The following is a 12,873-nucleotide window of genomic DNA, read 5'->3' on the forward strand; positions in this document are numbered from 1 at the left end:
TTTATTTTTTGTTTCAAGCTCATGCTCACGACACTGACAAGAAAGAGCAGCTGTAAAGGAAGTCTGGGCCATCTTCATTAATCCTCACTGACAGGAGGATTACAAAAACAAACCAAATGTGATAGGAAATGAAAGAACAAGAGTTTCACAGAGCAAGCTTCTGGGTAATTTTAGTTGATGGAAGCATGCTTCATGAAAAGAAATATAAAAATGAACAAAATGAGGAATTGGTTTTCTGAGCACTTCTTTGCATTTTATTCAACAAACATGAGCAGTGAATTTCCAAGAATCTCCAAATTCTTTGCATTAATATGAACAAAAATTATTTTAGAACTGGTTTGATTAAAATAATTGGAATGAATTATTACTTTTTTTTTTTTACACACATGGAGTCCACACGGAGTGATGGAAAGTGTTGTCGAGTGGTTCAGGCAGCTGAAGCAGCGGGGCAGGAGTGAGGAGACACACCGGGCCGAGTGAAGGCCGAGCTGAACTCTAACATGTCCTTAGTGTGACCTTTAGAGAGGCGCAGGTTCCTCATGCAGCCCTGGAAAGGTGTTCTGATACTCAGACAGTTCTGCTTCACGTTCGCTGAAGTTAAGAGGTGAAGAGAAGAAACATTAGACACACTGATTCCTGCTTCCACTAAACCTCAAAGTCATGTTGTGTTTGGACATCTGGCTTGTCCTGTGCCGTTCAGTAAGATTGCAATAATCAGACAGGACTTAAAAAAAGGTACATATACAGTATATTTGTTGCAAATAAGAAGCGATACGACGAGATAGAAAGCTATGTAGGGAAAAGTGGCTGTACCCGGATATCCTCCAACGTAGATGGGGTTCTTGGTCTCGGCTGAGGTCGAGGAAGAGTGGGGGTTCTCTGCGCTCACAGTCACTCCATCTACACTCACACTCAGGCTGTGCTTCAGCTTCTTGGCCACCAGAGTGTGCCAGCGGCCGTCACACAGCAGCGACCTGCTCCTGGACACGGCCGAGAAGCGTCCAGCACCGTTATTCACATTGAACACCACCTGCGTACAGAACAACACAGATATACACAAACAGTCCACAGCAGATGCTCATATCCAGAGCAACATACAACATACCCACAGTAGCAGTTGGGGGTTAAATGCCTTGCTCAAGGGCACTTCAGCCACTCCTGCTGGTCCAGGGAATCAAACCTGAAACCTTTTGGTCTCAACCCTATTTCTCTCACCATTAGGCCATGACTTCCCCCACACTTAGATCAGCTCAGAGACATACCACCCACCCCCCAAAAAAAACCCAACAACCCCCCCCCCCCCCCCCCCCCCCCCGCAAATGCTCAAGTGCGATATTTTTAACAAGATTTCAGCCTGGCTCAGAATATACAGCGGTGCTTGAAAGTCTGTGAACCCTTTAGAATTTTCTCTTGCATAAATATGACCTAAAACAACATCAGATTTTCACACAAGTCCTAAAAGTAGATAAAGAGAACCCAGTGACACAAAAAATATTATACTTGGTCATTTATTTATTGAGGAAAATGATCCAATATTACATATCTGTGAGTGGCAAAAGTATGTGAACCTCTAGGATTAGCAGTTAATTTGAAGGTGAAATTAGAGTCACGTGTTTTCAATCAACGGGATGACAATCAGGTGTGAGTGGGCACCCTGTTTTATTTAAAGAACAGGGGTCTATCAAAGTCTGATCTTCACAACACGTTTGTGGAAGTGTATCATGGCATGAACAAAGGAGATTTCTGAGGACCTCAGAAAAAGCGTTGTTGATGCTCATCAGGCTGGAAAAGGTTACAAAACCATCTCTAAAGAGTTTGGACTCCACCAATCCACAGTCAGACAGATTATGTACAAATGGAGGAAATTCAAGACCATTGTTCCCCTCCCCAGGAGTGGTGGCCCAACAAAGATCACTCCAAGAGCAAGGCGTGTAATAGTCGGCGAGGTCACAAAGGACCCCAGGGTAACTTCTAAGCAACTGAAGGCCTCTCTCACATTGGCTAATGTTAATGTTCATGAGTCCACCATCAGGAGAACACTGAACAACAATGGTGTGCACGACAGGGGTGCAAGGAGAAAGCCACTGCTCTCCAAAAAGAACATTGCTGCTCATCTGCAGTTTACTAAAGATCACATGGACAAGCCAGAAGGCTATTGGAAAAATGTTTTGTGGACGGATGAGACCAAAATATAACTTTTTGGTTTAAATGAGAAGCGTTATGTTTGGAGAAAGGAAAACACTGCATTCCAGCATAAGAACCTTATCCCATCTGTGAAACATGGTGGTGGTAGTATCAGGGTTTGGGCCTGTTTTGCTGCATCTGGGCCAGGACGGCTTGCCATCATTGATGGAACAACGAATTCTGAATTATACCAGCGAATTCTAAAGGAAAATGTCAGGACATCTGTCCATGAACTGAATCTCAAGGGAAGGTGGGTCATGCAGCAAGACAACAACCCTAAGCACACAAGTCGTTCTACCAAAGAATGGTAAAAGAAGAATAAAGTTAATGTTTTGGAATGGCCAAGTCAAAGTCCTGACCTTAATCCAATGGAAATGTTGTGGAAGGACCTGAAGCGAGCAGTTCATGTGAGGAAACCCACCAACATCCCAGAGTTGAAGCTGTTCTGTATGGAGGAACGGGCTAAAATTCCTCCAAGCCGGTGTGCAGGACTGATCAACAGTTACCGCAAACGTTTAGTTGCAGTTATTGCTGCACAAGGGGGTCACACCAGATACTGAAAGCAAAGGTTCACATACGTTTGCCACTCACAGATATGTAATATTGGATCCTGAAACTCACTGATATTTACTGTACCACAGTGGAGCTGAGGCGCGATTCGGATTGGACGCAAAGAGTTTATTAATTTTTCTATTAAAGCAGCACTGACAGTAGTGCTGTCTGTAAGGCAAATCCCAGGTCGATATTCATGCCCTCTCGAATATATTATTCTTTGTATAGGAACATTTAATTCACAGGGACTTTAAAAACATGTTTGGAGAAGGAGGAGATTTTGTTTTTCACCTCTGTTTGTCTGTCTGTTCCGAACGAAACTCAAAAAGTAGTCAACGGAGTTGGATGAAATTTGGTGTGCAGCTTTACTATTGTCCAAGGTTCAAGGGATTTAATTTTGATGTTGATAATATGTGGCTTGGCGGAGGGATCTAGTTGTTGATGCGGTGACATTTGAGTAAATGATTATTTCGCATTTATGGAAGGAGTCTCCAGCGTCAGTGCTTTTAACAGAGAGGTAAATCTGTAACATTAAGTTTGCAGTTTTATGTTAAGTTACAGTGGGGCAAAAAAGTATTTAGTCAGTCACCAATTGTGCAAGTTCTCCCACTTAAAAAGATGAGAGAGGCCTGTAATTTTCATCATAGGTACACTTCAACTATGAGAGACAGAATGAGAAAAAAAATCCAGAAAATCACATTGTCTGATTTTTAAAGAATTTATTTGCAAATTATGGTGGAAAATAAGTATTTGGTCAATAACAAAAGTTCATCTCAATACTTTGTTATATACCCTTTGTTGGCAATGACAGAGGTCAAACGTTTTCTGTAAGTCTTCACAAGGTTTTCACACACTGTTGCTGGTATTTTGGCCCATTCCTCCATGCAGATCTCCTCTAGAGCAGTGATGTTTTGGGGCTGTCGCTGGGCAACACAGACTTTCAACTCCCTCCAAAGATTTTCTATGGGGTTGAGATCTGGAGACTGGCTAGGCCACTCCAGGACCTTGAAATGCTTCTTACGAAGCCACTCCTTCGTTGCCCGGGCAGTGTGTTTGGGATCATTGTCATGCTGAAAGACCCAGCCACGTTTCATCTTCAATGCCCTTGCTGATGGAAGGAGGTTTTCACTCAATCTCACGATACATGGCCCCATTCATTCTTTCCTTAACACGGATCAGTCGTCCTGGTCCCTTCGCGGAAAAACAGCCCCAAAGCATGATGTTTCCACCCCCATGCTTCACAGTAGGTATGGTGTTCTTTGGATGCAACTCAGCATTCTTTCTCCTCCAAACACGACAAGTTGAGTTTTTACCAAAAAGTTCTATTTTGGTTTCATCTGACCATATGACATTCTCCCAATCCTCTTCTGGATCATCCACATGCTCTCTAGCAAACTTCAGACGGGCCTGGACATGTACTGGCTTAAGCAGGGGGACACGTCTGGCACTGCAGGATTTGAGTCCCTGGCGGCGTAGTGTGTTACTGATGGTAGCCTTTGTTACTTTGGTCCCAGCTCTCTGCAGGTCATTCACTAGGTCCCCCCATGTGGTTCTGGGATTTTTGCTCACCGTTCTTGTGATCATTTTGACCCCACGGGGTGAGATCTTGCGTGGAGCCCCAGATCGAGGGAGATTATCAGTGGTCTTGTATGTCTTCCATTTTCTAATAATTGCTCCCACAGTTGATTTCTTCACACCAAGCTGCTTACCTATTGCAGATTCAGTCTTCCCAGCCTGGTGCAGGTCTACAATTTTGTTTCTGGTGTCCTTTGACAGCTCTTTGGTCTTGGCCATAGTGGAGTTTGGAGTGTGACTGTTTGAGGTTGTGGACAGGTGTCTTTTATACTGATAACGAGTTCAAAGAGGTGCCATTAATACAGGTAACGAGTGGAGGACAGAGGAGCCTCTTAAAGAAGTTGTTACAGGTCTGTGAGAGCCAGAAATCTTGCTTGTTTGTAGGCGACCAAATACTTATTTTACCGAGGAATTTACCAATTAATTCATTAAAAATCCTACAACGTGATCTCCTGGATTCTTTCCCCCATTCTGTCTCTCATAGTTGAAGTGTACCTATGATGAAAATTACAGACCTCTCTCGTCTTTTTAAGTGGGAGAACTTGCACAATTGGTGGCTGACTAAATACTTTTTTGCCCCACTGTATAACATAAGGGATAACAAGAACTAATTACATTCACAGATGCACCATAACATTAAACGTGACTATAAAATGATCAAACTCATGACATGTCTGACTGATCACACAACGTCCCGTTATTCCTTACAGATTTAGACATAACACAAACAACTGAGCAAATAACCAAAAACAGATCGCCCAAAGTTAGACTGATACATGCACACCGCTTTTAGTGCTGACAGAAAGTCAGGGTCCTGGTGTGTTCCTCACCTGTCCGTTGACGAGCTCCAGCCCGATGGCGTCCACTCTGGCGCTGCTCACTCCCAGCAGAACCCCATCCCGCGCCGTGGAACGAAACTCCAAGCTCACGGTCACATCCGAGCCCACGTAATAACCCCCTTTCACTGAAACAAAGAGAAACCAAGAAACAGAGCCTTAATGTTTCCTGCTGTTCCTCATCAGCACTGAGGGGGAAAAATAAAAAAATAATCGCTTCATTTTTAATTAACCAGCATGATCATTAAAACAGCTGTGGTACAATCGCTTAAGAAGGAATGACTCAGGGAGAAAGCTGTAGCTGTGTGTGAACTGACTGAAAGCGGTGTATCCTGAGCCGTTGAAGAAGGTGCCGTCCTGCACTGAGCTGAAGCAGGAGCCAGTGTCGTGAGACGCAGCTGCATTGTTCAGGTTCAGTTCAGCGTTGTTCAGCTTGACCTTCTGCACACAGCCAGCCACACTATGGGTTACCTGCAACACACACGCCAGATGGAAATCATTCAAAGTGGTCCATATATTAAATACTGCACTAAATTATGCCACTTTTATTGAGGTGTCACACTTTTTAACAATAACCACCATTACTCCATTGTTACTCCCAATAAGCATGAGATGGTTTATGTTAAAATATATTTTTATACTTTTTAATTTCCCCCTTTTTTTCTCTGATCATATTTTTGGTCGAACATTCACTGAAACCATTTTTTTTAAAGCTGTACTGCCTTTCAGATTTTTCAAGTGTAGGTCATAAAAAGAATTTTCCCGACACCCAATTATTTTTGTTTCGCGGCCCGAAAGCTACTGAACTCTAATCACAGACTTCCAATTTTATTTGTTTTCTTAAATAGAACAGTTAATGAATGTAGGCCCACGTGGCCCTAAATTCTCCGCTATTTTTTCCTGCTTCACCATGACCCAATACAAGATACTACGTCATGCATGACGTGGTGGGCTTTCCCTGTTCGCACAAGGCATTGTGGGATACAAATTTGAAACAGGAGAGAAAAATGGAGGACGTGAGTGTGCGAATGAAACGTGAAAGACCGACTACAGTAACGGAAAGCGAGAAGAAAAGACGTTGTGTTATATACGAAGGAAAGGAAACGCAGGACCAAACTAATAAATATCGGCGGTCAGCGAGCACCTCGGTGTGATCAGCTGTTCGTTTAGCGATAGAATGATGGAACGGTCAGTGCACGGTCAAGGTAAACCTGTAGATGGCAGTAATGCAACACTGTGGATGCCAGCTGCCGTAAAACCCAAAAGAAGAAGAAGGTAACCCTGCGTATATGCACACGGACTTCCTCTGTCTGCTTGACTGCACGAAGTGAGCGATTTCATGAACATTATTTGTTAGAGAACACCCCAAATTAAATAACTTCCCAGCCACAGAGTGGCCTGTTTTTTTCTTGAGATATTACAGAAATAAATATCTATCACAATGACCAAATTTCAGAGGGAACTAAATTTCACCGGTTTTATGAAACCGAAAGGCCGTCTAGCTTTAAATGCAGCCCTACTGTGTTGTGGCACCTAATTTTCTTCACACGTATCATGTACTGTGAGAGCATCTCTAAATGTCATGATGTAACATTTTGCGCATATCTCCCAGCCCTAATTTAAAGACTTGCTCTTTTAACAGGATGTTTCAGCTTCACAAGTTTTTTTTTTTCCCAGCCGAATACCTTGGATGTTCTTAACTTCCTACACAAACAGTTTAATTCTTTTGAAGGATCAGTTGAGGAAAGAGATAAACACTAACGTTTCCAGTCCTCTTGGCTGTATATCCTGTTGGCAATCCGCCCACGTAGAACTTCCCTTCCACATCCAGACTCTGGCCTTTAATGGCTGTTTGCTCCGACTCCGTTCCATCGACACTGATCAGTATGCGCTTCTTACTGAAGTCGGTCCTCACCTGTGCACATGCAAATCCACACAAACCCCATAAACCATGCTCTCTCTCATGCAAGAGACAGGGAAAGATCCATGAGGACAGTTGAGGGTTACACCTGGAGGACGCTCTGGACCCTTACAGGAATGCTTTTGTGGCTGAGGACTACAGTTGACTTGCTAACTTTAGGACTGCAGTTGTCATGAACAGTTTTGCACTCAAGTTTCCATCAATGAAGAGTTATAACATCAACGAAACTGACTTCATGTTAAAACTGTTAATGTTATAGTCAGGCTGTCTGTTGTTGCCCAAATGAGGATGGGTTCCCTTTTGAGTCTGGTTCCTCTCGAGGTTTCTTCCTCATGTCGTCTGAGGGAGTTTTTCCTTGCCACCGTCGCCACAGGCTTGCTCATTGGGGATAGATTAGGGATAAAATTAGCTCATGTTTTAAGTCGTTCGAATTCTGTAAAGCTGCTTTGCGACAATGTTTATTGTTAAAAGCGCTATACAAATAAACTTGACTTGAAAGATCCTCAGGCGTATGAAGTGGTAACTCACAGTGTGCCACTGTCCATCACTGACGTGTGTGAGAGATGTGGTGATGGCAGGTCCTTTGCCCAGGTCACAAGAGAACAGCAGCCGACCTCCGAGCAGCTTCAGCACTGCGTAATCCTGCTGATTAGCGTTAGCCATGTAGTACAGGATCCCACTGTGAGCCAGCGTACGGATCGACAGCTCAATCGTAAAACTGCAGAGAGAGAGAGAACAGAGATTAGATGTAATAAAGCATCTGTTTTGTAGAGATGAAAAAAGTGCATACTGTGAGCATATAAAGAGACATGTTTTTCTTTCTTTCTTTCTTTTTTGGTTTCCCATGAATCCGTCTGTCTAGCGAGCTACGAGTGCTGCTCTGAAACAGCCTCCTTGTCAGGATTAAGCACTCAGGAAAATCTGACACTCGGTTAGCTAACCTGTATAATGAGATACAAACCAGAACTGTGTTGTGAGTGGGATGTTATTACGGTTCCTGTTACTGCTTTTTCATATCAGTGCGAGAGCCATGTTTCTAAACCTCAGTATTCTTGAGAATGATTTGACGTTGGTGCACTGAGCCATAGCTGAGAACATTTATGAAAGTTTATATATGATTCTGGCTCCTTAATAAAAAACATATGAGATCACAGCCTACGGAGAAGCCATGGCCTAACGGTTAGAGAAGCAGCCCTGAGACCAAAAGGTCACTGGTTCGATTCCCTGGAACGGCTGGAGTGCCCTTGAGCGAGGCACCTGCTCCCCAGGCTGCTCTGGATAAGAGCGTCTGCTAAATGTAATGCTTTCTACATTGTTCATTCATAAATACCTGTTCAGGAAATAATCTAAAGGCAAAGAAGCCGTATATTCTTCATGAATGGATTTCACAAGCCGTGTCAGAGATCCGATAATAAATCTATCGGTTTTGTTTGTCCTAAAGCTTCTATATATTCAATGCTCTATATTTAAGCCTCGAGCCCTTCTTAAAGGAACAGTCCACCGTATTTCCATAATGAAATATGCTCTTATCTGAACTGAGACGAGCTGATCTGTACCTGTCCGAGCTTTGTGCGACCTCCCAGTCAGTCAGACGCAGTCAGACGCGCTGTCACTCCTGTTAGCAATGTAGCTAGGCTCAGTATGGCCAATGGTATTTTTTGGGGCTGTAGTTAGATGCGACCAAACTCTTCCGCGTTTTTCCTGTTTACATAGGTTTATATGACCAGTGATATGAAACAAGTTCAGTTACACAAATTGAAACGTAGCGATTTTCTATGCTATGGAAAGTGCGCACTATAATGACAGGCGTACTAACACCTTCTGTGCGCTTCAGCAGCACATTGATATCTGAGCTCCGTATTAATGCGCTGTTGAAGTGCGCAGAAGGTGTTAGTACGCCTGTCATTATAGTGCGGACTTTCCATAGCATAGAAAATCGCCACGTTTCAATTTGTGTAACTGAACTTGTTTCATATCACTGGTCATATAAACCTATGTAAACAGGAAAAACGCGGAAGAGTTTGGTCGCATCTAACTACAGCCCCAAAAAATACCATTGGCCATGCTGAGCCTAGCTACATTGCTAACAGGAGTGACAGCGCGTCTGACTGCGTCTGACTGACTGGGAGGTCGCGCAAAGCTCGGATAGGTACGGAGCAGCTCGTCTCAATTCAGATAAGAGCATATTTCATTATGGAAGTACGGTAGACTGTTCCTTTAATGCTGGATTATCCATGTGGAAGAAAAATATATACTGTGACATATAGAAGAACAGGTTACCTCGACCTGACTGTTTTATTCTTGAAGCTGAACATCATGTGACTGTTTTTGGAGAATCCAAGCTGGTGTGCATCTGGGATACTTCCTGTGTTGTCCATGGCTGCGCACTAAGGAAGTACAATTACCGTATTAGTCCATGCCAAGGTGCAAGATTTTTCACTCACACAGAGATGAATGAAGTTTTAACAAAGCACAGTGGAATCTGAGGCATGTGACAGAGCAGCTACATACTTTAGTTGTAAATTTCTATATATAAACTAGTGACTGAAATAATGCAGTCTAGTGAATGGTGATACTTCCTTTCGCAGTGAAGAGGTGCCAAGAAGCGCCGTGTCCTCCAGTGACTGTGTCATAACTACATGACTATTACTGTCATGTCTGTGTGTTTACATATGCTATTTCATGGTTAATCATCATCCTTAATTTTTATTTTTAAACCATGCACCGCTAAAGGTATCCGTTTTTATATAGCCTTCCGACTGCTTATATTAGGATCACTGGTTGAAATGAATCAGAAATAACTAGGCCAATCCTGTTCACATTTTTGAATCTGATGCCACTGAAGCCAATTAATTTGTTCCACCCTGACGCAGATTTTTGTGGCTATAAATACTTAAATACCGTGTTAAACTGTTTCAATCAGGTTGGCTTCTGATAAAATGTGCGTCACTAGGGATTAGATCTAAAAATGATTTGGGGAGGTAAAGCTGTCCTAATCTAAACTCCCTCCCTTATACAAATGGCGGAAATGGAGAAATTAGAACTGAGAATTTCAGGAAGCTGCTGCCAAAATTTCAGCTAAACCTTTACTTCTGTTTACAGCTCTGTGAAAGTCCAAATGAACATCTCATCTCATTATCTCTAACCGCTTTATCCTGTCCTACAGGGTCACAGGCAAGCTGGAGCCTATCCCAGCTGACTACGGGCGAGAGGCGGGGTACACCCTGGACAAGTCGCCAGGTCATCACAGGGCTGACACATAGACACAGACAACCATTCACACTCACATTCACACCTACGGTCAATTTAGAGTCACCAGTTAACCTAACCTGCATGTCTTTGGACTGTGGGGGAAACCGGAGCACCCGGAGGAAACCCACGCGGACACGGGGAGAACATGCAAACTCTGCACAGAAAGGCCCTCGCCGGCCACGGGGCTCGAACCCGGACCTTCTTGCTGTGAGGCGACAGCGCTAACCACTACACCACCGTGCCGCCTTCAGCAAGACAGTGCAAAACCATATTGATAGGGTTCGATCTCCATCTATTCTGTCCTTTTCCTGTTGGTCATTGATTATGAGTTTGAAGAAAGAGAGGAATGAGATGCGCACACACACACACACACAGAGTTGTCAGGTTTTGCTCAATCTGAACTTTACGAATAAAGCCTGAGTATTTATAGAATTCTTCTCAAGAAAAGTGTTTATAAATGTATATTAAAATGGGAGATTAGGCCAGTACACACTGATTTCAAGAAGGGCCCTCGACGGCCACGGGGCTCGAACCCAGAACCTTCTTGCTGTGAGGCAACAGTGCTAACCACTACACCACCCTATTATTATTTAAAATTTCTCATTAACAGCACCACTTAAACAATATTTATTAATTTTAATATTGTGTGAAGAATGATTAATAGGGTTTTCTTAGATCTTCACTATTTTAGACCTGGTATAATTCTCTGCCTGATGGAAAAAGTGTTTCTGGACCAACGATTTGTGTTAAAACCAGAGCCCTAAAACAGGTATTTACAAGCTCAGGCCACAGATCGGGGTAAAACCTGTAGCATAGAACAGACAGGATGGTATGTGTTGTAAAAGATGAAGTGTGTGTGTGTTTGAGGCTTCAAAGGCCCACGGTAACATCCTTATCTTTGTTGCAACTTTAGAGTGAAGAACTTGAGTATAAAAGGTTTTGTGTCAGCGTTTTTTTAGAGAGAGAGAAGGCTGGAAGAGGGAGAGACTGTGAGCACTGAACAAGCGCTCATAGGGTCAACACCCGGGTATGAACCTGAAGTTTCAATAAAACCTTCTTCTCTTCTCCAAGTTTGTGCCTGCTTGGATCTTTATTAAAGGGGAAAACAGAAAATTTATTTCACAATCCAATCCAATCCAGCCCAACGTGTGTGCATGCGTGTGTGTTAGTGAGTGCACACTCACAGTGGTGGCTCCAGGTGCAACAACACCGAGTTCACCGGGAGGTGACAGAGGTCTCTGGTCTGGGCCAGGAGTGGGCTCTGGCTCCACATCGCCCTCGTCTGGAAGAAGCAGGCGTTTAGGACGCTCCTCCAGCAGGCAGCTGTCCATGTCCACTCCCTCATACTTCACTGCCCCTGACAGGTCCAACAGCCTAACACACACACACACAAAACCTTTACATTACACACCATTCAATTTATGCCCTAAAGAAAATATTTCTTAATCATTCTGTTCAGGTGATGACTCAAATAATCTGCTCAAAAGAAAAACTGGTATCTGAAGAATGTCACTAGTTGGTACAGTCATCCATCCATACGTCCATTATCTGTAGCCACTTATCCTGTACAGGGTCGCGGGCAAGCTGGAGCCCATCCCAGCTGACTATGGGCGAGAGGCGGGGTACACCCTGGACAGGTCGCCAGGTCATCACAGTGGTACAGTCATGTCTTGTGTAACTCTATGCAGTAAATAATGCGGACTGTACATCAGTGTGACAAGTCACATGAATGTTCCAGAACCATCACTTTCATATCCGTCTTATTTTTTTTCTGTAATACTTATTTTTCAGGGCGGCACGATGGTGTAGTGGTTAGCGCTGTCGCCTCACAGCAAGAAGGCCGGGTTCGAGCCCCGTGGCCGGCGAAGGCCTTTCTGTGCGGAGTTTGCATGTTCTCCATGTGGGTTTCCTCCGGGTGCTCCGGTTTCCCCCACAGTCCAAAGACATGCAGGTTAGGTTAACTGGTGACTCTAAATTGACCGTAGGTGTGAATGTGAGTGTGAATGGTTGTCTGTGTCTATGTGCCAGCCCTGTGATGACCTGGCGACTTGTCCAGGGTGTACCCCGCCTTTCGCCCGTAGTCAGCTGGGATAGGCTCCAGCTTGCCTGCGACCCTGTAGAACAGGATAAAGCGGCTAGAGATAATGAGATGAGTTGAGACTTATCTTTCATAATGCTTTATGTTTTACGCTGTATGTTTTGTAACATTTTTTGTAAGTGTCTAATAGTAACAGTTTCCATTTAGGTAAACTAAACTAACTTTATTTACTATATTACATTACACTAATTAACCCTGATGCAATAAATTAATGTGACATTTGTAAGATCTGTTTGTTTAAATAATGAACCAAATAACTGAACATCATTGTGTAATAAGCATACTTGGCTACTTAGTTAACATTACTTGTTATTAGGGCTGTCGAAGTTAACGCGATAATAACGCATTAACGCGATCTCAATTTATCGCAATTAAAAAAAATAGTGCCGTTAACGCAAATTCTAATTTGGCCCTGCGAGTCACCCGTAATTCATGTTGAGGCTTGTCGCGCGCTG

General features: G+C 43.4%; 1 protein-coding gene across 1 annotated transcript in view; it reads right to left on the reverse strand.

Annotated features, from left to right (window-relative positions):
* Window positions 1–246: 246 nt before the first annotated feature.
* Window positions 247–12,873, reverse strand: part of lama1 (laminin, alpha 1) — a 175,236-nt gene continuing 162,609 nt past the window's right edge. Inside the window, exons 55-62 of the mRNA XM_060922407.1 lie at window positions 11,505–11,694; window positions 9,349–9,455; window positions 7,597–7,786; window positions 6,910–7,062; window positions 5,465–5,618; window positions 5,142–5,275; window positions 814–1,030; window positions 247–591 (exon numbers count right to left, since the gene is read on the reverse strand). Coding sequence (XP_060778390.1) covers window positions 428–591; window positions 814–1,030; window positions 5,142–5,275; window positions 5,465–5,618; window positions 6,910–7,062; window positions 7,597–7,786; window positions 9,349–9,455; window positions 11,505–11,694 — 1,309 coding nt within the window. The 3' untranslated portion in view covers window positions 247–427. The remainder of the gene's footprint in view (window positions 592–813; window positions 1,031–5,141; window positions 5,276–5,464; window positions 5,619–6,909; window positions 7,063–7,596; window positions 7,787–9,348; window positions 9,456–11,504; window positions 11,695–12,873) is intronic.

This window comes from Neoarius graeffei, chromosome 5 (genome assembly GCF_027579695.1).
Source record: "Neoarius graeffei isolate fNeoGra1 chromosome 5, fNeoGra1.pri, whole genome shotgun sequence".
Classification (NCBI taxonomy): Eukaryota; Metazoa; Chordata; class Actinopteri; order Siluriformes; family Ariidae; genus Neoarius; species Neoarius graeffei.